This window comes from Prinia subflava, chromosome 31 (genome assembly GCF_021018805.1).
Source record: "Prinia subflava isolate CZ2003 ecotype Zambia chromosome 31, Cam_Psub_1.2, whole genome shotgun sequence".
NCBI lineage: Eukaryota > Metazoa > Chordata > Aves > Passeriformes > Cisticolidae > Prinia > Prinia subflava.
Window position 1 is genome coordinate 803,807 of NC_086277.1, and position 22,529 is coordinate 826,335.

At 56.5% G+C, this 22,529-nt stretch overlaps 3 protein-coding genes across 5 annotated transcripts; all 3 read right to left on the minus strand.

Moving 5' to 3' along the window:
• Positions 1-986: 986 nt before the first annotated feature.
• PMF1 (polyamine modulated factor 1) lies at positions 987-5,774 on the minus strand. The gene is made up of 7 exons (XM_063420280.1): positions 5,747-5,774; positions 4,794-5,051; positions 3,701-4,751; positions 3,422-3,527; positions 2,627-2,727; positions 1,567-1,762; positions 987-1,235 (listed from the first exon to the last, which is right to left on the minus strand). The coding sequence occupies exons 1-7, from the start codon at positions 5,772-5,774 to the stop codon at positions 1,182-1,184; spliced, it is 1,794 nt and encodes a 597-aa protein (XP_063276350.1). The 3' UTR covers positions 987-1,181.
• On the minus strand, positions 5,274-15,245 carry SLC25A44 (solute carrier family 25 member 44). Its single transcript, XM_063420505.1, has 5 exons — positions 15,096-15,245; positions 11,221-11,331; positions 10,168-10,895; positions 7,822-7,949; positions 5,274-7,424 (listed from the first exon to the last, which is right to left on the minus strand). Exons 3-5 carry the CDS (start codon positions 10,787-10,789, stop codon positions 7,233-7,235), a joined length of 942 nt encoding a protein of 313 aa, XP_063276575.1. The 5' UTR covers positions 10,790-10,895; positions 11,221-11,331; positions 15,096-15,245; the 3' UTR covers positions 5,274-7,232.
• An 817-nt stretch (positions 15,246-16,062) lies between these two features.
• On the minus strand, positions 16,063-22,051 carry SEMA4A (semaphorin 4A). 3 transcript variants are annotated; one of them, XM_063420360.1, is made up of 15 exons: positions 21,883-22,051; positions 21,206-21,343; positions 20,055-20,215; positions 19,879-19,941; positions 19,699-19,797; positions 19,085-19,193; positions 18,857-18,973; positions 18,629-18,759; positions 18,224-18,393; positions 17,998-18,148; positions 17,555-17,744; positions 17,348-17,466; positions 17,088-17,251; positions 16,903-17,015; positions 16,063-16,812 (listed from the first exon to the last, which is right to left on the minus strand). In XM_063420360.1, exons 2-15 carry the CDS (start codon positions 21,339-21,341, stop codon positions 16,229-16,231), a joined length of 2,307 nt encoding a protein of 768 aa, XP_063276430.1. In that variant the 5' UTR covers positions 21,342-21,343; positions 21,883-22,051; the 3' UTR covers positions 16,063-16,228. The 3 variants fall into 3 exon arrangements, with proteins under 3 accessions (XP_063276430.1, XP_063276432.1, XP_063276431.1); XM_063420362.1 differs by lacking the exon at positions 21,883-22,051 and having other exon boundaries at positions 19,879-19,969; positions 21,206-21,337; XM_063420361.1 differs by lacking the exon at positions 21,883-22,051 and having other exon boundaries at positions 19,879-19,984; positions 21,206-21,337.
• Positions 22,052-22,529: the final 478 nt, after the last annotated feature.

Genomic DNA, 22,529 nt, shown 5'->3' on the forward strand with positions numbered 1-22,529 from the left:
GTACCCAGCATGTGCCACCTCTGGGACAGCAATCCCCAAGGATGTGGCACCCCCAGAACCAGGAACCCCCTGGGACCAGACCCTGGCACAAGACCCAGGCGTCCCCACACCACAGGAGCTCTTTCCCCTGCAGGCAGGGCCCCTCTGGCTGTGCCCCGGCAGGACAGAACCCACGTCCTGGGCTCAGCATGAGCGGCCTCTTTCTTCTGCTGCAGGAAAGAGAAAGGGAAAATCTTTCATCCCCCACAGCCCCCAGCCACTGCCTGCACCCCTCACTCCCCTCAGAACCTCTCTCAGTCCTCATCAGGTGTGGGGGAACTCTCAGCATTCCCTGCCTAGCGCCAAGGAACAGCCTGTTCATGCTAGAGGCACGCATCACTCGCAGGGCTCTGCCAGGGAGATCCTGGGAGCCTTTGCTTCCCCAGCCCGCAAACTTCTGATCAGGCAGTAACAGACAACTGAGGGTGGGGAAAATCAGTCTGGTTCTAGAAGGTTCCAGAGAAAAACATTAAATCCCTGTGCCACAAGCCCACAAAGTGGAGGCAGGGCCATTCCAACCTCTCCACAAACCCCCAGAGACCTCAGGCTGCTAGGAGGGGACCAGGGCTAGAAAATAACTTGGAGAACAGAATGAACTGGAAGAATTAACAAGGAACTTGGTGCAGCAAGTTGCTGCCACATCTGCAATGGGCAGTGGTTTGAACACAGGAAAACTGAAAGAACTGCAAGCACAGGCAGGCATTGACTGTGACCCACCCTCAGACGTGCGTGCTCCTGCTCGTGGGCTCCTCAGGCCTGGGCACAGCCTGGCTTGGGGGCTTAAAGCACTGAATTTTGTCCAATGCACAGCTAAAACAGCCACAAAACTCCAAATATGGCTTTGGAAACTGGAACCAGGCCTGTCACAGCACTGAGTGGAGCAGATGAGAGTACAGACACACTTTGTGACACTCCTCTCTGAGTAGGAAATAGGGAATTGACATCCATTTCCAAGGATCCCAGTGTATTTTTGTTTCTGCACCAAATCTGATCAAACTGTAACCCTTCCAGCAGCCATTTCAGTCCCTCTGCAGTCTCCAGTGCCCTGATGGGGTGATTCTCAGTTTGAGTTCTGCTCACACTTTGTCCCATCAGTGCTTTGGGATGAACTCTCAGCAGAGCCTGTGGGACATCCTGCAGCCTCACTGGGGCTCCTGGAATGTCATGATGAGTTCTCGTTGCTCCTTACTGATTGCCTGGAAGAAACATGACCCACAGACCTCAGCATGATGCTTCTCCCACCCTGCCACACTCAGGGCAGAACGTGGGCTGAGTGTGCCACACACTGCTGTCACCTGCGTGTGCAGAACACAACCCCCTTAGCTCCCCTGGGACCACCCCACATCCCGCCCACTGCACAGAGAAAAGCACCTGACACCTCCAGAGAAAATGTCCACACCTAAAGTTTCAGCAGGACTCGGCTGCTGGGGTGGTCTTGGAGAAGTGGAGGGCTTGAAAATGATTCCAGACCCCACTGAGCCCCGCTCCAGCAGGTGCTGCAAGGAGCTTGCTTGGGTCTGTTTTTACCTGCCAGGCCTGCTGGCGAGCCTGGATCAGCTGCTGCAGCTCTGCAATCCTGTCCCTCCCCAGCAGCACAGACTCAGCCACCTTCTTGTTCTGCTCCTCCCTCTCCCTGAGGACTCTGCGCAGGTAGGAGCGGTGCTTCAGCAGGTAGGGCACCATGGTGCTGCGGATGTCCTGCTCGGGGATCCCGCTGGGCCGCCTGGGCACAAGGCAGCACGTCAGGCACCCAGAGAGCAGCCACTCTGCCCGGCATCAGTGCCACTCTGCCTGGCATCAGTGCCACTCTGCCTGGCATCAGTGCCACCCAGCCCAGCATCAGTGCCACCCAGCCCGGCACCGGTGCCACCCAGCCCGGCATCGGTGCCACCCAGCCCGGCATCGGTGCCACCCAGCCCGGCACCGGTGCCACCCAGCCCGGCACCGGTGCCACCCAGCCCAGCCCAGCAGGGTGCTGAACGGCTGCCAGGCGGGATCAGCTCTGCGGCTTCCACAGTTTCCTCTGGCACAAGGAACTGAAGACAGCCAGGGCAGGGACTCCAGTGCGAAGCCCCACTGGAGGGAACACGGAGCCCTTCCCCATACACGGCCCCAAGAGGATGCTTGAACAGGCAGGATGTCTTCACCCCCTCAGCACAGAAACACAAAATCTCCTGGTTCTGGTTACAATCCCCAGTCTGTCTCCTGGGCAGGCAAACAGCACCTGCAGTGTCTGCTGAGGCCCCGAGCCATGGACACAAAGCACCCAGAGGAATTCTGCTATTGGACAGGTGCTGTGCCCAAAACACCCCATCAGCCCCTTGGATTGGTCAGAAGCGGCTTGTTCCCCCACCTCAGTGGCACTGACATCCCTGCACTAAGGAAGTGAATGGAAATGGATCCTGGACCCAGAGAGGCACAGATTAAACTGATTTTTGTGTGTTTTAGGCCCAGTGACATTCTGTCACTGATACAGCAGCTTTCAGACCCTTCCTTGCAGCACGAGGCCAACAGGACACCCAAATATTGCCCAGGAACTGCCTGTTGCCCTTGTAGGAACATGACCCTCACCCCTGGCCATCCATACCATGCTGGCTCTTCACGGTCCTTTGCCTCCTCCACAATCCTATCCAGTGAATTAAAGAGTTCCTCCAGATTCCCTTCATTTTTCACCTCCTGGATCTCCTCCTGTGAAGGAAGGACACAAAGTGAACAAACACAGGCACCACTCTGCTTGTGAACCTTTGCTGGTCATGGAATCAGGGAATTGTTTGGGTTCAAAGGGAACATAAAGCACATCTCATTCCATTTTTCACTAGACCACGTTGTTCTAAGCCCTGTCCAACCTGGCTTTAAACTCTTTTAGGGATGGGGCAGCCACAGCTTCTCTGGCCATCAGGTGCCAGGGTCTTACCACCCTCTCAAGGAAGAATTTCTTCCCAATATCCCACCTGACCCTGCCTTCTGGCAGTGGGAAGCCATTCCCCCTTGTCCTTCCCTCCATCCCTTATCCAAAGTCCTTCCAGCTTTGTCCTGGATGAAAAGCCTACACTCTGGGAATCACCATCCCTGGGGGTATATTTAATGGATGTGTGGATGTGGCACTTCGGGGCATGGTTTAGTGGTGGCCTTGGCAGTGCTGGGGAAATGCCTGGACTCGACAGGCCTAGTGTTTTCCAACCTGAATGATCCTACAGCTTTCTCTGGGGAAGACAGAACTCTGGAGAGCAGGCTCAGCTTTCTGCTTTTGCTATGTAGGAAATCTATTTGCTGCCCTTAATATCAACCTGTTCATCACTTTTTCACAGGGATTTGAATCCCCTTTTGTACGCTCCAAGCCCCTCTGCAGCCCCCCAGGCACCCGGGTCGCTCCCCCGCTCACCTTTATGGACGTCTGCAGCTGGGAGATGAACTGATCGTAAATGCTCCTGGTCAGCTGGGGCTGCAGCTTGTAGAAGCAGCGGTAGCAGTTGACAAACCTCTCGTAGCTGTAAGACCGATTGTGGGGGGAGGAGGGCAGGATCAGGGCTGGGGTCCCGGTGGGGCCGGGGGGTCAGGGCCAGGCTCGGAGCCGGCTGCAGGGCCGGGGGATGCGGGTAGGCCCCAGGGTCAAGGCTCGGTTGGGACCGCGGACAGGGGTCCCTCCCCGCCCCCGCCTCACCTCCCGGCGGCCACCAGCTTCTCCAGGAACGTGTCCACCACGGTGGTGAACACCTGGGCGCGGCCCGGGGCCGCTGCCGGGGCCGGGCCGCCCCCGCCATCGGCAGCCCCGGGCTCCGCCACAGCCGCGCCGCCATCGCCGCCCGCCGCCGCCATGGCCCGGCCCGCGCGCGCGCCGCTCCCATTGGCCGAGCGCTGGGCCCCGCCCCCGCCGGCCGCAAGCGCGGGAACAGCGCGCGGGAACAGCGCGCGGGGCGGGCGTTGGGACCGCCCCCGGCCCGGCCCGGCCGCTCCCGGTGCCAACGGGAACCGCCCCAAAAACACCGCGACAGGAACCTGCTGCAGCCCGAACCGACCCAAAAACACCGCGACAGGAACCTGCTGCAGCCCGAACCGACCCAAAAACACCGCGACAGGAACCTGCTGCAGCCCGAACCGCCCCAAAAACACCGCGATACGAACCTGCTGCAGCCCGAACCGCCCCAAAAACACCGCGACAGGAACCTGCTGCAGCCCGAACCGACCCAAAAACACCGCGATACGAACCTGCTGCAGCCCGAACCGCCCCAAAAACACCGCGATACGAACCTGCTGCAGCCCGAACCGCCCCAAAAACACCGCGATACGAACCTGCTGCAGCCCGAACCGCCCCAAAAACACCGCGACAGGAACCTGCTGCAGCCCGAACCGCCCCAAAAACACCGCGACAGGAACCTGCTGCAGCCCGAACCGCCCCAAAAACACCGCGACAGGAACCTGCTGCAGCCCGAACCGCCCCAAAAACACCGCGACAGGAACCTGCTGCAGCCCGAACCGCCCCAAAAACACCGCGACAGGAACCTGCTGCAGCCCGAACCGCCCCAAAAACACCGCGACAGGAACCTGCTGCAGCCCGAACCGCCCCAAAAACACCGCGATACGAACCTGCTGCCAACACGGACCGCCCCAAAAACACCGCGACAGGAACCTGCTGCCAACACGGACCGCCCCAAAAACACCGCGATACGAACGTTCTGCAACCCGGACTGCGTCAAGAACACCGTGATAGGAACCTGCTGCAACCCGGACTGCGCCAAAAACACCGTGATAGGAACCTGCTGCAACCCGAACCGGCCCAAAGAACACCGCGACAGGAACCTGCTGCCTCCCGGCCCTGGAGCGACGCGGCACGACAAACTGTCCTTCTGTCCCTAGTCGCTGAGGAAACGCCCTGCAGCGACTGGGGCTCTCGATCGTTTGTAAAATAAAACAATCAAACCTGAATAATTCAACGAGGAAAGGAGCAGCAAAGTTCAGCTCAGTTAGAGCGCGACATTTCCCATGTAGCAGAAGAGACAGAGCCAGCCCGCGTCCTCAGGGCGGCTCTGGGTCACAGCTGCCTCCAGGCACTCCACTGCTCCAGCTGGTTTTCCCTGGCTCTTTCAGCCACTGAGCAGCCACTTGTCCCCGTCTCAGGCAGCTCACGTCCCTCTCCTAGTCCAAAGGCAAAGGGTGAAACCCTTTCTGTGACACACAAAAAGCAACAGCCTCCCCTGGCGTGGAGAGTCATGTGCTTTTAAACGCAGGCACCAAAGTGAAGGTCTCTCAGGTTTATTAGTTGTCAAGAACGTTGCTGGTTACGAGAGGAACATTAAGTTTGACAGTGTCTCCCCACACTGGTGCTGCCACCCCTCCATGCTGCACACTGGGACTGACTCTGCTGCACTTGGCAGAGGTCAAATTGTTATTGTTTCTGTTAATATTTGTGTTACTGCTGCCTTGCGATTTGGGGTGCTGTTGTTCTGCTTTTAAGAGTAGAATCTGTTATTAGAGCAAGAGCACACTGGTGTCAACTTTTAAACAACAGGTGACCAGAGCAAGTGCAGAGGCTGCTGCTCCAGCAACTCCACCAGTTGCTTCAGCATTCCTTCTGAGCACTGCAGAAAAGAAAAATGGGATGAAAAGGGCTTTGATGATTCACCTGCAGCCCCATCACAGCACTGCACCTTAGAATCAAGCTCTACCCTTAGCAGAGAAGGCTCTCCCACCCCAGCAGCAGCTTCAGCACTCTCCATCTCCAGCAGACATGGTGCCATGTCCAGTGCCTGCTGGGCAGGGACAACACTGGGGTGAAGGGCAGAGCCACACTTGGTGAGTCCCCTTGGGAACAGACAGCCAAGTGGAGCCCAGCAACAGCCACAGGTCAGCAGGATCGGCATCTCAACCAAAATTCCTGGTTATGGCAGAGGGGCAGTTGGAGATGTTGTCTGGAGGTGCATCCCCAACGCCCCTGGATGCAGCTAACCTGGACGAGCATCAAGTGTGGGCTGGCAGCATCAAAGCAAATCTCAACCACCAAGAGCAGCAGAGTACAAACAATCCTTTCCCTCCCCCTCCCCAAAAAACAGCCTCTGGTTTCATCCCCCTGAAGTTTTCACCTGGTAAAATACACAGACCATAGCTCAGGCTTCTGATCTGGCAATTGTGCAAAACATTATCCTTGCCCATCCCAAAACTGGATGAGCAGAATTTAAACTCATGAAGTGAACCATCACTTCTTATTCAATATGAACATGCCTGTCAGGTTTGAACCAGATCAAAAGCCAGGACAAGGTTTTTCCTTCCCCACTTCCCATCTAATTGTAGCTCAAACCCCATTCAGTTCTCATTCAGCTGCTGGCAGCACCACAATTGGACACTTCCAAACTGCATTTCTGGGCTTAAACTAACTAAGGTGGGAAGTGGCCACAGCCACTCTGAACATGCAGGATTGACACACTGAACAAGGCCACAGGACAATCATTCAGTTACCCAGAAATCAGAATAAGCTTCCCTAAAATAAAAAAAATTAAATTACAACAGATTAAAAACACAGGTTAGGTGTGAAAACCGCCATCAGCTAATCCCAAACAGCCAGCTCAGCTCCTGACTTGCTATCAGCCAGCTTGCTGTTTGGAGGATGAGAGACAGGGAACATTTCCAAGAATATACAAAACAAGTACGTAGATCTATTCAAAACGCAGGAAATCAGGTCTGAAGTAGTTCCAGGTTACTCTTGTCTCACATCTTCTAGAAATAAATGCAGGTAATTGGAGAAAGTCACTTGTCTATTTTCTGCTTCCAGCTTTCTGCAGCACAACTGCCACTAGAGAAATGCCACCAGAGGATCCTGCTGCAGGCTGTGAGACTCCTCTCCTTGGAAGTTTGGCAAAGATGAAAATAATTTAAAGTGAATAAACTGGCTTTCTGCTTAAGCCAGTAAGTCTTTAATTTAAGAAAAAAGGAATTAATAACTTGCCAGGATGTGTTCACACACCTGGAATGGACTGTCCCAGGCAAACAGCACTGCCAAAGGTCACAGTTTAGGCAAAACCAGCAGCAGATGATTGTATGACACTCAAATCTGAAGAGGTGAAGTGCAGTTGCTTTTGCATCTGCCTTGTGCTGTGAAACCAGCCAGAGACAAAGGCACAGCAACTGTGTCACGTCCCAGGCTCTCCCCTGCAACAGTCCAGACTCGGAGGGGTCACAGGAAGGTTCTCCACCAGCTGCCTCTACCAGTGCCTTGAGTCCACCAGCTCTGGGCGCAGGCTCAGCTTCTTCAGCGTTTCATACCCCACCACGATGACAATGGTGGAAGGAGTGGCTGAAATGATGCGGGCAGAGAGGCCTTTAGTCAGCCCCCAGGGACCTTCCTCTGCAATGAGCTGCTTGAAGGTGAGAATGATGGAGCTCTTGCCTTCCACCTGCAATGCCAGAACAAACATTGACAGAGCTGCCAGACTCCATACTGAGCTGTTCTGGGGCTCTGCTGCAACTGAACACTGGAGACAACAGATCAGCCAGCCCAACAGACTTGATCTGGTCTCCACAACTCCCTGAGGAGGGCAGCAAAAAAAGCACAAAGCCCTAAGCAGGCAGCAGGAAGCACCTCTCCCTTTCTGAAGAGAAAAACTGTCTGAGCAGGCCAGGCCAGCCTTACTCCCTGGGCTTCTCTTGCTAATGCTGAGGACTAATTAAGCAGCTACTACACAGGATGAAAGGCCCAGGGAGGGCAGGGAAGCAGCTCACCTGACACCACAGAGATCAGAGAGCCAAGGCTGAACCCTGCCCCGCACTGTGCCAAGCAGGCTGAGCTCTTACCTGCACCCGAGCCCTCACCACGTCCATGGGGTTGGTGAGCGTGGAGGCTGTTGCAGCTGCAAGTGGCCCTGATATTGCTTGCAGAAGGAGGTGGGGACAGTCTTTAGGAGTCAAACTTGAAAGCTGTTCTGGGAACAGGAGAGAGAGGAAAGTTTCAAACTTTCAGTGGCTCCTTATCATTTTCTTAACCCCATAACTCCAACTGATTTGCAGTGGCCAGAATCCCTGATTTACAGCCTGCCAGCTCCTCCCACAGAATCTCAAAGTGGTGCTTCCTACACCAACCAGAAAGCTGGCACAGCAAAGGGAGCAGGACTCATCACACTGGTGGCTCCAGGACACTGCCCCTGCTTTATCCCACAGCCTCCCATCAGCTGCCACACTGGCTCCCAGGCCTGTGGGGCAAACTGGCCAGAATGAGCTTCCATGTCCCCAAAACAGGGCATGAAAATACCCACCCTCTTTAGAAGGCGGGGGAAGCCTTAAGACAAGGCTCTGTTGGAAGGCGTCTGCATAGATTTGCACAGAAAACTGTCACTACTGGGCAGGTAGTACCCTGGTATCCCACTGTGGATCCCTAAGGAGAAAAGCACCATGTAGTGCTCGGCCCAGATTTCTTCACTCTGCTCCTGCTGCCTGGCAAATAGGATTTGACTCTCCCACACTTTTATTGGTTAAAGTTGGACAGAAGACTGTTCAAAAGCCCCATTTTTTTCGACAATAAGGAAGCCTGTCTGGCAGGAGGGAAGGAAGTGGCTCTGTTTGAGACCTTGAACACTGATTGGAATCAGGGCCAGAAGTGTCCTTTGAACCTGAAGAGGGTTCAGTGACCCCTGCTGCTGCTCCAGGGACAGAGGACTGGGAAATGCAGCCAAAGCACAGATTCACTGACAGCTGGGGCTTATGCTTCCTATCATCTCAATTTCCACCGAGAAGACAGGGTAAGAGCAAACACCTGGAAGCTGAGAGCTCTGGTCTCCTCATATCAACTGCCTGGTTCTTACATGCCCTCCTTTGAGGCCTTCTGGCATGAAAATCCTACAGTTGATACAGTGGGTTTTGGTCTTATAAACTGTTTGTTGTATTTCTCTGGGGAATGGTTTGTCCCTCCCCAGAGACCCCCGGAGTCTGTAACCATGTAGTTTAACCTTTCCTCCCCTTTCTGACCCTATTGGCTGAGTTCCAACTCTCTCTCCTTAGCAGGCACCTAGACAAGGCCCTGTTCTTCCTCATTCATGCTCTTTGCCCCTGGAAACCATGTAGAATAAACGTCTTGGACAACATCCGGGGGTTAGAGCCTCTTTTGGAATCTTTTGCCTTGTCTCTGAAATATTCCTCCAAAGCCCTCTAGGATCTGAGCTAGCCTAGGAACTCTGGGGGGCTGCAGGGGGGATTATTTCAACTGTTGACATGGAGACTGATGGGAGCACTCCCACAAAGTACAGACCAACATGCCAAGCTGCCACTGCCATTTAAATGTAGCCCAATGCTTCATCTAGCTACCAGAACTCTGGAAAGCAAACAGGACCTTTGAGACATCTGGATTTTGAAGAACAGGCAACCTCCAACATGTACTTTAAGCCCAGTACAGCAAAACCCAAACTGTTCACTACCACCACCTTTTGGTAGAAATTAGGTAACTAGATACCTAAAAACCATGTGCAAAGCTGCATGGCAGAAATCTAAAACATCATCAGAGGTGGAAATAAATCTTAGCTGGCCAATACCTTTAGCCTTTAGAAACACTCTTAAGGAACTGAGCTAGGGAGAAAGAACATTCTACTGAGTGCAGTTTTTCATCACAAGACCTGGTGTCAATTTTAAAGTTGCCAAAACTGAAGCAACACCTGACAGATACTCAGGGGAGATTTGGCCCTTGTCTCTGCCTGTTGTTTGGTTTTGCCATGAGATTCATGGCTCTAACAGTCCCTTTGAGATTCCTGAGTCCACATGAACCGAATGATGAACTATACTTACATGGTGGCCCCAAAACTCTGCCCAACAAGACAGCCTTCCTCACTCCCATGGAGAAGGCATCTTTTGGGATTAGTGAAAGATACAGTTAAAGCAGATGCCTAAAACCCCACTTGCCTAGAGCCATCCCGTTTGAAACCCTATAGCACTTGGACACCTTGTTCTGCACTGAAACAGTGTTGCTCTGTTAAACTTCCACCCAACACCTGCAGAATTCCTGCTCAAGCAGATACAACTCCTTAACTCAGGACAGATTCTGCTCCCACCCCCAGAGAGAAAGCGAATCCCACTGAATCCACAGTGTCAAGAGATGTTCCGAGGGGCTTCTGGCTCTCCTGGGATAAGATACCTTTCAAACCTTCCTCCACTTACCAGCATAGAAGTGGTAGAAGGGCCACCAGACCGCGCTGTTGGGAATATAAGTGAGCAGCGAGGCCACATAACCCCTGTAGAAGCCTCTAAAACCGTCAGCCTTGAAAATCTGTACAATGATGTCCTTGGTTTGACCGAAGACCAGCAGACGCTTGCCATCTTGGTTCTGCACCTTGAACCTGCCCATGCTTTCCCCCTTCCTCTGCATCATGAGGTGCTGGGAGATGACATCGATGGGCACCGTGATGCTCTGGGCCACCAGGGAGGCTGAGCCGCCGGCCACCAGCGATTTCACAGCGTTGTTGTTGTTGTACCGTGACACGTACTTGCGAGTGAGCTCGTAGGTTGTCACGTAGCACTGTCCCGAGATCAGCGTGAAGGTGTTGACCAAAAAGCCACGGTAGAGCCCCGCCGCCCCTTCTGTCCGCAGGATTTTCACAAAGGCATCGAAAGTCCCATTGTACAGGCTCTTGCCCTTCTGCACCTGCAAGCGTGTCCGGATGAGCGTGAAGGGGTAAACGCTCACCCGGATCATCATGGTCATGCAAATCCCAAACACGTAGAATTTCCTTTTGTCCAGGTGCTCCCACTCAATGATGGGGATGTTGCGTTTGTCCTCCATGGCTCCTTGGGGGCAGGCAGGTGAGGTCCAGATCTCCCTCAAAGGTACAGAGCAGATCCAGGCCCAGCCTTCCAGCCTTGACCAACCAGACTGCAAGTGCTGGCACCTGAAATGAGAGAGCCCTTGGGTAGAGGACAAAAACCCATTCCCTACAGCCACCCACATCACTTCAAACTTTGCTGACTCTCCTCTAGCACACAGCAAGCCCTTGCACAGCTTTGTGCCAGTCGAGCAGAGGGACTGTAACCTCCATGTGGCTGATGGTGACACCTCCTTATGTCACCGTGGCTGTTTTCTGAGCTCCAGCAGCAGCTGGCACATGTGGCAGCTCTCACCACAGCTCAGACTGCTCTGTGGAAAAGCAAAGCTCCCATGCTTTGGGAAGCAGGCTGAGAGCCAGCAGGTGAGCACCACTCCAGCAGCACACACACCTTTTAATGGACACTCAAGATCAGGGATGGCCAACCAAAGCAGCTCCTCCTCAGTCATTCCAGGTCTGTGATGTTCTCAGGTGTCAGGACATCACTTTTCAGTTCCAGGATCTGTACAAAGAAGAAAGTGACAAGTCCTTTTGTGTTTCTAGATTCCCTGCATGAATTAGACACATTACTTTGAGCATTCCATTCTTATCTTCCTAAAGCTGGAGAGTGATGAGAAGGTGAAAAGAAGAACAATGGGAAAACAAAGCAAAACAGCCGTGTAGAGTCTCCACATTGATAACCGAGACCCTGAAAAGAAAGGGTTAAATCCCAGTCCAGGATCTCTCTGTTGATCTGCCTGTCAGCTACATGAGCAAAGTTCACCCTCCCTTCCAACACTCCATTGCTGCTCCTGGTCTGATAACCCCTGTTCTACTGCTGGCTGTGCTCGGAGCAGCAGGAATGGGGAGGATGAGGAAGGAGGGGCTGGTTCAGCCTCTCCCAACCCCATTTGCTGCAGATCATCAACACATCCCAGCAGGCACCAACTGCTTCTCTACAGCCAGGCTCCTGGTACTTTCTAGTGCTGTAATTAGTAAATTAACTTGATTAACCCAGCTTGAGCTAAGGGAATCTGCACACAGGGCTAGGCACCAAGAGAAGGGCAGCTCAGAGAATCACCCAATGCAACACAGACCATTTCACTGCCTGTAAGGACTTACTTTCCACATGAAATTAAAAAAAAAAAACCCTGGGATGTTTGGGTGGCTGAACTTTTGGGAAAAGTTTGACTACAGCTGGATCATAATATTCCAGGTCCTGGAATTGTGTGCCCAGGCATGAGCTGAACTGCTGGAGAGCAGAGCTAGAGCAAGAAGCAGCAACAGGAACAAGGGAGCCAAAACCTGATACCTGAAAAAAGGTACACCAAGTGAGAACTCAAAGGGACAGGCAGTCATCACCACACACTGGTTTGGGGACACTTCACATTACCAAGCCACAACATCAGCGCCTAAATGAGGTCCAAGAGAGGGGGACTTGGGCAAGTGCCTGGAGTGACAGGACAGGTGGAATGGCTTCCCACTGCCCAGCAGGGTTAGATGAGATATTGGGAAGAAATCTTTCCCTGTGAGAGTGGTGAGGCCCTGGCACAGGGTGCCCAGAGAGGCTCTGGCTGCCCCATCCCAAGGCCAGGTTGGACAGGGCTCGGAGCAGCCTGGGACAGTGGCAGGTGTCCCTGTCCACGGCAGGGGCTGGGATGGTGTGGGCTTTAAGGTCCCTTCCAACCCAAACCAATCTGTGATTCTTGGGGAATGTCTCAATACTTCGTAATTCATGAAGAACTCGCTCAGGCCACAGACATTCTGTTAGAAACACAGTAACAAAACAACTGGAAGTTGTTTAGCTCTGGCACAGAGAAGAAATTACAGTTATGAAATTGTGGCAGATCAGGGGTGGGTGTCCCATTAAGTGACCATTTCATTGTCCATCTGCCAACAAAATATTTGCTGAACAGGAGCAAACAGCATTACAGGCTACCACAACTCCTGCAGATGGACAGGAAATTAAAAACACCCAAGGGCACCTGGCCCAACATTTTTACCATTGTAAAGAGAGCTACACTTCACCTTCCCAGGCAATTACCTTGGCAGTTAAGGCACAACAAACACCAGAGCCTGGCTAAACAAAGCTGGATCGCTTTAGTTACAATTACAGCCCTACTGGGTTTGCTAATACTGACATGATTTGACACACGAAGCTTCCTGCACAGGAATTATCTGCACACAGCACCTATGAAAACATTACTTGGTTCTTGTTAGGAGTCCCACTAGCTTAATATTTCATTAAAAAAAATAAAATAGAGTCTAGCCAATTTGATTCCCTGGTGAAGCCTGAGGATTTAGTCCATACTCCAAATTCCTCTGCCACCCAGGGATGGAATTGAGCTACCCACAAAGGAAAGGGAAGGGCTGCCTGCAAAAAAAAAAAAAATCTCATTACTGCAATATGGAAAACAAAATAATAATAATCACAGTAATGAAGTACCCTTGATCTTTACTTTATGTGCTCTAGCGCTTTGGGTTTAGAATTTCAGCCATTACTTCTTGAGGAAACAGATGTACTTTATCTGGATGCTCATCAATAACTCCTCTCATTTCGGATTTGAATTAGACAAAGTCACTTTAACCCCCCATGGCTCTGAAGCACTCAAAAGTCCCTCCTGTGTGGAAGAAGGAAGGGATCCTGGCAGCTCCAGGGATGACCAGCATGACCACAATTCTTACTTTGCCAACATATAGAGTTTTGCTCAGAGCATTTAATCTTCCATAAATTTAGACTAAGGTCTTACTCAGAGCAGGGAACCCATCACACTCATTAAGGAACTCTTTGATGATCCTTCAAATAATTTTGGGGAGACTGATATAAAAGCAATGGCTACATCTCCTAAGAATTGACCTGCCCTTCAAAACGAGGTACAAGCACACCACAGTTCACATATCCTTAAGCTCTGCAGCAGCTTCCGTGCCAAAAGCACCCCTCAGTGGTTCCTTCCCACCATGCACAAAACAGCATTTCTTGAACTTCTGCCCGGAAATCCAACTAGGGGATACCAAGCAGGGTGTCCCTGCTCCTGCTCTCTTGCCTGAGCACAGCCTCAGTCTCCTCTACACAGAACTCAACTTAGTATAAACCGCCAGGTTATGTCCTTCTAATGCCACCCTGTCAGTCTGGTCCCCAAACCACTCTTTGTTGCAGCTGGAGCTAAAAATGATTCTCTGGCAGAAGCAGACAGGGCCTTTGTGTGGCCCGGCCAGAGATGTGTCCTGCCCAGCATGCTAATGCCTCAGCACCCGCCTGGGAAGCATCCGGAGGCAGCGCCGAGGCTGCCCGGCATCTCCTGCAGCAGCGAATCACAGAACAGCCTGAGCTGGACGGGACCCAGAGGGCCATCGAGTCCAGCTCTGAGTGAATGGCCCATTCGGGGATCGACCCTTGGCCTCGGTGTTACTTGTACCACATCCAACCCACCGAGCTCAGCTAATCCACTGCTCGCTCCTTAAATTCACCCACGGTGGGAGCGGATACAAATCCGTGAGGGAGTCCTGGCTATAACCCCGGCCCCGCTGAGAACCCGCAGCTCTCCGGAGCAGCTGTGGCTCTGTAACCCAAGTGGCAGAGGCTCTCCGACGGCAGCACTTCTCACCCCAGCACCCCTAACCCCCCACCCGCCTGCCCCCCGAGTGACACCACCAGCTCCGATCCCTGCTCCACACAAGCTGGGCCGTGCTCTGAGGCCGTGCACAGAGGCAGAGCTCGGTCCGGGATGCGCTCAAGGTCACTGCCGGACCAGGCGCGTCCCCAGCACTGCGGCTCCGTGTGGCGGGGTGTCCCCAGGCCAGCTTTACCCCTGCAGCCCCGGGGCACTCCGGTCACTTCCCCGGCCGCCGCGGGGAGGACTTCGGCCTCTGACCTAGGGAGGGCCCCTGGACCATCCAGCTTTTTTCCCTGCGGCCATTCATGCCCTGTCCCGCCTGCCCCGGGAGGCCTCGCCGAGGGGGGCTCCGGGCCCTTCCCCGTCTGCCCCGGGACCCTCCGGCCCCTTCTCCCGGGGTCTTTCAGTGCCATGTGGGTCTCACACCAGCCCCCTCTCCCACCCCGCCTCACGAGCACCCCTCGCCAGCCGCCCCCTCTCCCCCACCTGCCGCCCTCCCCTCCAGCCGCGCAGCCTCCACACCTGCCCAGGCCTCCGCTCAGTCGCCGCCGCCCGCACCGGCGCCGCACGGGGCCGGACCGTCACCATTAGGCCCTGCCGCGCCGCTGCTGGCCCAGGCCAAGCCTCTCCCCGGCCCGCCGCAGGCCCGGCCCCGGCCCCGCCACCCCCTCACCTCACGCCGCCGGGAGGGACCCCTGGCGAGCCCCCAGCCGGCCCGGCCCCGCCGCCCCATGGCCGTTCGCCGGCCGGAAGTGCCCGACGGCGTCAGCAGCCCGGCGCCGCCGCCATCTTGGGAACGGGCAGAGGCAGCACCGGAAGTGCTACGCTACGCGCTTCCGGTCCGCAGTAAAGAGGGCGGCAGGGAGGCCGTGCGCACTTAAAGGGACCGCGCTGAATTGCGGCTCTTAAAGGGCCAGGCACGTCCAGGGAGGCGCGCGGGTCCCGTGTGCCCCGTGCTGGACGGGCCGGGGAGCCGAGAACAGCACGGATGCACCCACAGGAGTGATGGACGAGGGTGAGAGAGTTGTCTCCCACTCTCTTTGCCCCTTGCTGCACGTGCACACTGCACAGGAGCGAGTGTCCTTACACGCCCACGCCGTGCACGCGTGTTCCCCTGGCCCAGGCCTTGCACACCCCCACGCGCATTGCCCAAACCCCCCCCAGGGCTACTCCACGGACCCGGCAATGTGAGGTATTGAGTTTTCCTTTTTTAATAAAAAAGAAAAGAGCAGAAAAATTTACAGCTGGTTTGACTTTGAAAAGGCAGATCCAAGACGCTGGAAATGGAATGAGGGTGGGGGGATAGCTAGGGAGAAGTGGGGGTCGGGATCATGCAGCGATGAGGGGTGGGTGGCAGTGCAGGGTGAGTGCCCACGGGGTTGGCATTGAGCCCATTGAGCACAGCTCACCCCATGTTGAGGTTTTTATGGAACCTGGGGTTTTTTTGCAGGGTAATACCAGCATCCACCAATTCCAGCCATCCCCACCCCACGTCCTTGCCCCACGGCCACATTTCTCCTCTGTGCCACAACCTTTGCCTGTCCCCATGACCTTCTTTTGCCCTCCATTCTCTCCCCATCCCACTCCCTTGCCCTATCCCACCCTCTTGCCCCTTCCCACCCCTACTGCTCCCAGGGCCGATTCCACCCCCTGCCCCAGAATGTGAACCTTAGGTTGAAACAGGTGTATTAAATAAAAAATTAAAATAAAAACAACAAAAAACCCCACAAAAACCAAAAACCTTTTCACATTCACACCCCTCCCCATATCCCCCCTCCCCAGGGTCTCCCTGACCCGCTGGCAGTGTCACGCTGTGTCCCCTGCTGGCACATGGAGTTGGTTGTTGTCAACGTCGATGTCCCCATCAAGCTGGAGGCAGCATGCACGGGAGCCTTCATCCTCCTCCTCGGTGGCAGCTCCAGGTGCTGGGGTCTCTCTGGTGCCCCCGTTGAGGGGCACCTTCTCCCGGTGGCAGGACGGGGGGCTGTGGGGCGTGCTGCAGCCCCGCACCTTGCTCCGAGCCTTGAGCTGGTCACGGTAGGTGCGGAGGGCCAGGCAGGCAGCCACGGTCAGCGTCACCACCAGCAGCACCGTCACCGTGACAAACTGGGGCCAGTATGACCCCCAGGCCACCTGCTCCTCACCCAGTTCGTCCCCCAGGGCCGATTCCCCGAGCTGGTAGTGAGCCACGGTCCAGGTGTAGTTGTTCTCTGTGGCCTGGCACTTGTAGGTGCCCTCCATTCCTTGCTGCATGATGACCACCAGCGTGTAGTCAGGCAGCAGCACCGTGTGCCCCTGGGCACTGCTGGGCTGCTGCCAGCTGTAGTTGGCCAGTGCAGAGTGGTGGGGGCACGGCAGCTGCACCACGGCGTTCAGCTGGGGGCTGAGCCCTGTGGGTGCAGAGAACAGGGTGTCGTGGGGCACTCCACGTGCCCCATCCAACCCCAAGTGCCCCACCCCGCTGTGCTCCCATACTCAACCTTGCACGGCGGGATCCTCTGGTGCCCCCCAGGACCGGGGCATGGCTGCACTCCTCCCATGCTGGCATGTGGTGACCAGGCTCCCTGTCTTAACATCCTGCAGCCACCCACTCCTGCAGCCAGAGAGCAGGGTCAGCATCCCAACGACCCCCACACCCCCTCCCCGTTCCCGTCCCGCTGCTCACGTGTTCTCAGCAGCGAGGCGGGCGGGCCGGCAGGCGCCCCTGGGGCTGTGCCAGGCGCAGTACGGGTCCCGTGCCAGCACGCACTCGGCGCAGCTCCGGTGCAGGCTGCAGTTGGCCAGTGGGATCTGCAGGACGCCTCTGGAGTAGCCCACATAGAGGATGCCCTGAGGAGGGAGAGGCACAGGGCTGAGCCTTCCCCCAGCCTGCAGTGCCGGGGTTGGATGGCTGTTGGGTGGTCTGGGTGATCACATCTGCCCTACCTTCCCTGGGGCCAGCAGCAGGTTCTTCACCGGCTCTGGTGTTGCAAAGAGCTGGATGCTCTCCACGATGTGGGGGGGATCCTCAGGCAGCTCCACTGCCTTGTGCAGGAAACCCTCAGCTGTGGGGCACAGGGGACATCACTGAGGCTTTGGAGCCGAGGGAGGGGTTGGAGGGGTGGCCCTGTGTTCATCCCCATGTGAACCCACCTGTGGCCAGGAACATGACCCGATACATGGTCCCTGTGACACCGCGAGTCTCGTGTACTGCAATGCGTGTGTAGGTGACGTCCGACTTCACCAGGAGAGGCTGCCCCTGGATGGGTGACACCTTCCCGTCCATCAGGAAATGGTCCTTCATGAAGGTGAGGGCTTTGTCCGAGGAGGGACCCATGGAGCACTGTGAGGGGAGAGAGGTGTCTGTGCTGGTGTGGGAAACTGAGGCACAGAGAGGGGAGGATCATTGCTGCATGATGCGATGCTGCATCACTGCACTGCCCAGGGCCAGCATCAGTGGGCGGCAGAGGGACCCTTGTCCTTTCTCATCCTGCTTGCAAGCGTGAGCACACAGAGAAAACTGGGATAGACCCCACCTCTTGGGGCCCAACGTTGTCCCCTAGAAAGTCTAGTCCCCCTGAGTGGGAAGCACTCACGCTTCCAGGCCGGGGACTCATGTCGGGGCCACTGTAGACGGTCCAGCGAGAGCTCTCCTTGTTCAGCTCCTTGTACTTGCCCTCGAAGACCTTCTCCACATCCTCCTGGCTGTAGGCACAGACGGCAGCACTGCCCGCCCCGCCTGCCTGCCTGCAGGGAGGGACAGCCAGGTGAGCAGCGGCAGGGCACAGGCCCTTGGATTTCCTGCACACCCCTGGGACTCACCACTGTGAGGTGAACACGGCGTAGAAGTCGGCCCGGCCGTCCTGGCGGAGCAGGGCAAAGGCGTGGTGGATGACATTGAAGGGGAAGTGGCCAGCCTGGGAGCACACCAGCTGTGCCTTCAGGAAAGTTGTCCACTTCTTCTGCAGCACCTTGTCCCCTCCTACATCGCTCTGCAGGAGCCGGAGGGTGCTCATTACCAAGGTGACAAGGTTACTCCCTTCATCCCCTGTCATTGTCCCACATCACAGTGTCATCATCCCAAGTCATGGTCCCCTGTCATCGATGCCGATCACAGTACAACTGCCGTCCCAAATATCGTCTTCTGTCTCTGTCCCACATCATCATCATCCCCCATCATCCCCATTGTGGCCCACCATCAATCCCTGCTGTCACCCCTGCACACACCTTGCAGACACGGGCCACCCGTGGCACCAGGAGCCGCTCAAAGAAGTCGAACTCGTCTGCTGTCTCCTCGAAGAAGAAGTAGACCTTGTTGTCCCCAGGTATGCTGAAGGAGGCCACGAAGGCGGCATCGGCTACAGGCACAGCCAGGGCAGGTGGGTGAGGAGCTGGAGCCAGGGTGGCTGCAGGCACCTCCCCAGGAATCCTCCCCAGGACCTTCCCTCTGCTCACCCGAGAGCCAGCGGAGGAAGGCGTCTGTCTTGAGCAGAGTGCGAGTGCCCAGTGAGCGGGAGATGATGGGCTCATTGCCCTGGAAGTTGTTCATGGTGCCGGCGTAGAGCTCTCCGTCTGCCCAGGGACACAGTGGAGGCTGAGCCGCAGTGAGGAGCCCCCAGCCTCACCCTCCACTCCATGCCAGGGTTGGGTACCCACCCCTGAGGCCACTGGCCCCATACTCACCCACCAGCAGGGCCGTGTAGGTGTGCTGGGGATCAAAGGGGCACTGGCCCTTCCCATCCAGGAAGAGTTGTCCTCTGGCACCGGACACCAGTGTGAAGTCTTCCAGGCGCTGTGGAAAAGGGGAGAAAAATCAGCCAAAGGGGTGAAAACTCCTAATCTGTAGGGAAGGACTGTGGAATATCTTGCAGACATGGGGTGGCCCATGTCTTCAAGGTGGGTGCAGGGATGACGACGGGGGATGAGGACAGAGGATGCTGGGCGTATCCAGCTCCAGTCACCTTCAATCATTTTCATTTTGGGGAGTGGCAGTCCCCACCATGTGCTCAGCACAGAGGAAACTGAGGCGGCGATAGAGAGCCTCGAGTCACCTGAGGGTACCTAAAATTGGGGTTTTCCTGCCAGAGGAAGAGCTGCTGGCAGCTGAGTGAAAATCACCGAGGGCTCCTTTAGCATATGGGACACAAAGATGTCCCTTAGGGGGGACACCCAGCACCACCATCCTGAGGACACCCCACGATACAATTCACTTCTGGGACCGTATTTTGTGGGTCCTCACAGCAACACCACAACCTGCCCAGAGACCTGCTGCACCCTGTCCTGGGGAGGACACTCACGATGTAGGTGCACGTGGGGCTGAAGGCATAGGTCCCACAGACGTAGAGGTGGGTCTGGTTCAGGGCCACCAGGACTCGGATGAAATTGAAGCACTCGGTCTGAGGGGGAAAGAGCAGAGTTGGGTGCTGAGCATCCCAGTGGCTCTGTGGGACCCCCGAGCCCCCACAGGGCCATCTCACCTCTTGGCTCTTCTTCTTAAAAGCACATTCGGAGGTTTTCTCGGCTGTGGGGCCCCACATTAACTGTGAAGGGAATGAATATATTCCTGGGCTGTTGAGCCCAGCTCTATGGGGAAACTGAAACACAGCAGAGGCACCCCCCCCATCCCAACTCCCCAAAAGTGGTGGCTGCTCACCGAGGCTTTGGCACGGAGGCTGCCAGGGGTGCCAAGAGTGAGGGCCAGCACCCAGTCGCGTGCCCCCACGTACAGCTCCTCCTCGCTCTCATCCAGGAGGAAGATGTCGTAATGAGAGACGTTATCCTGGCTGAAGTGGGTGAGGGTCCGCCGGGGGTCTCCTGGCAGAGCAAAGGGGGTGACAGGGGACAAGGGAAGGGGTCACACACACACACACACCACCACTGTAATTTGCTGCGGATGTGGCAGCGGTTGCCATTGTGGCTCATTTTACATCTCACACAGGGTGCAGTTCTTCCCCCTCAGCTCCCACATCACCATCACCCCTTTGCCATCCAGGTCCCCACCTCCCCCTGTCCCCTCCAGGTCCTACTGCAAGACCTGAACATCCCTAAGCTGCAGAGCCCCAGAAATGGGGTGCATTTCCCCCCAAGCTGTGCTGTGATTCTTTGGGGCCATGGCCAAGGGCAGTGCTCTGTTTGCGGGATGCACTGTCCCAGGGTGCCACCCTGGAGGGATTACAAGCCCCCAAGGTGCCAGACTGGGGGGGCCACCAGGCTCCAGGGTGCCTTTGGGCACAGCCAGGGACTGCAGATTCTTTTTCACCCTCGCCAGGCTGGGGGATTTTTGCTGTTCTGGGCATGGCTGCATGGGGAAACGAAAGTGACAGTGCAGTCAGGGCTGGAGTGGCATGACCCTGCCATGGGGCACAGACCCGATTGCAGCCCAGTTGCCACATCACAGCCCCCCCAGGCTCCTGCTTTGCCATCTGCCTTTCAGCTGGACATGCCATGCCCTGTCCCTTCCAGAGGCAGCTTTTCCTACCCCCAGGGTGGCCCTGAGCAGACCCTGGGTGCCAGGTGGTTGACAAAATCGCTGTTGAATCTGGCCCATCGGGTGTTGGGGTGCCAAGCAGCCTCATCTGCTCTCATCCCCCTGTGGGATGGGGGGCACTGCAGCCATGGGCACTGTCTCCAGCCCCACACGAGGGTCAGTGATGGGGCAGGGGGGGCTACGATGGGGGGCACCCCAAGGTTCCTGATGCTGGATGCTCAACCCTGGGGCTGGACATTCTCCCACACAGAGGCTGTGTCCCCCTCCCCAGCTGCCCCAGCTTTTCCTGGTGCTCCTGCTCCCGGTGCCATACTCACCGCTGGGGAAGGCGATGCGGGGCAGGGACTCTGCGCAGAGCAGGGCAGCCGGCACCACCACCCCACAGAGCAGGCCAAGGGCAGCCGGCATGGCGGGGGGCGGCAGGGATGTGCCCCAGGAGGGTCCCACCACCATCCCTGTGGGGAGGGCGAGGGTGAGGGCACACGCTGCTGGGCTGCGTGTCACTTCACCCAGCGGAAACAAGATAGGGGAAGCAGCACCCGGCAGAGAGGCGGGGGATGGGGGGCCCTCAGCACCTCGAGCCACACGTGGCCCCCCCCGTTTGAGCATGAACTTCCTACTGCTACACCACAGTCAGAGATATCTCCTCGCCCTGTGGGGCTCCTGCACCAAAATCTCTGGCACAGTTAGAGACCTCCCTTCATCCTCTGGGGCTCCTGCACCAGGGATCCCAGCCCAGAAGTGTCCAGATGCTCCTGCCTTTGCCCCCAGAGCTTCAGAGCCCAGCCCCACCAGACACTCCTCTGACTGGTTCCATCAGTTGTCAGAGCATCCACAAAATGGGGGGCAGGGAGAACGTACACGGGAACACCCTTTTCCTAGCTCTTTCTGCAGCTCACACCAGAAGCACCAGGGAAAGAGCCACATCTCAAGAACCTCACAGTCCCCAGGACCCCTTTGCTGATGGCCACCATGTCCCAGCAAGCAGCGTTACCTCTCTGGCGGGCGAGGGCAGAGCCGCTCACCTCCACCCCTGGCGCACGGGCCCCAGGCTGGCGCCTGAGCCCCGAGGGCTGTGCCCACGGCACTCCCGTGGGCCCATGCCCTGGGTCCAGCTGAAGCGTGGCCGTGCTGCCAAGCTCCCAGCGCGGCTTGTGCTGGTCTCGCTGCAGCCTGGCCCAGCCCAGCCCAACCCCGCGTTGGCTCCGCCGGGGCTCCGGGAACCTGAAAGTCCTGCTGGAAGAGGACGAGCCTCGGCAGGTTGGGGCAGTGGGCGCCTGCGCCCGCCTTCTGTGCCTCGCACCCCCGCAGGGCCGGCAGCGAAGCCTGGTGGAGGCAGCTGGGATGGGAACCAGGGAGCTCTGCTCCTCCGACTGGCTGCCCAGGGGGAGAGAGATGTGCTCAGATGCTTGCTGGGGAAGTCTTTGGGGTGAGGGAAACAACGGCATTTTTCCTGTGGATCGTGCAGACCAACAGTGGGCCTGAGCATCACCCCCAAAACCAGCCCCACAGGGACAAGCATCACCCAGAAAAGCAGCCCCCCGGGGCTGAGCATTGCTCCCCACAAACAGCCCCATGGGGCCAAGCATGGCCCCCACAAAGCTCCTGCAGCTGTTCCAGGAACCTGCCTCCCTGGAGATT

Bases quoted from the DNA above. Each gene is read 5' to 3' on its own strand.
- PMF1 (XM_063420280.1), bottom strand. From the start codon at position 5,774: ATGGCACCATGTCTGCTGGAGATGGAGA. The intron at 4,752-4,793 runs GTTCCTATCACG...GGGTTGCAGCAG, and splicing joins GCCGGTTCGGGTTGCAGCAG to GTTCCTATCACGGTGTTCTT. The intron at 3,528-3,700 runs GTGAGGCGGGGG...TCGGTCTTACAG, and splicing joins AAGCTGGTGGCCGCCGGGAG to CTACGAGAGGTTTGTCAACT.
- SLC25A44 (XM_063420505.1), bottom strand. From the start codon at position 10,789: ATGGAGGACAAACGCAACATCCCCATCATTGAGTGGGAGCACCTGGAC. The intron at 7,950-10,167 runs GTAAGTGGAGGA...TCCTGTTCCCAG, and splicing joins CTTCTACCACTTCTATGCTG to AACAGCTTTCAAGTTTGACT. The intron at 7,425-7,821 runs GTAAGAGCTCAG...CTGGCATTGCAG, and splicing joins TGGTGAGGGCTCGGGTGCAG to GTGGAAGGCAAGAGCTCCAT.
- SEMA4A (XM_063420360.1), bottom strand. From the start codon at position 21,341: ATGGTGGTGGGACCCTCCTGGGGCACATCCCTGCCGCCCCCCGCCATG. The intron at 20,216-21,205 runs GTGAGTATGGCA...TTGCTCTGCCAG, and splicing joins CCGCATCGCCTTCCCCAGCG to GAGACCCCCGGCGGACCCTC. The intron at 17,467-17,554 runs GTGGGTTCACAT...TGTGCCCCACAG, and splicing joins GGTCATGTTCCTGGCCACAG to CTGAGGGTTTCCTGCACAAG.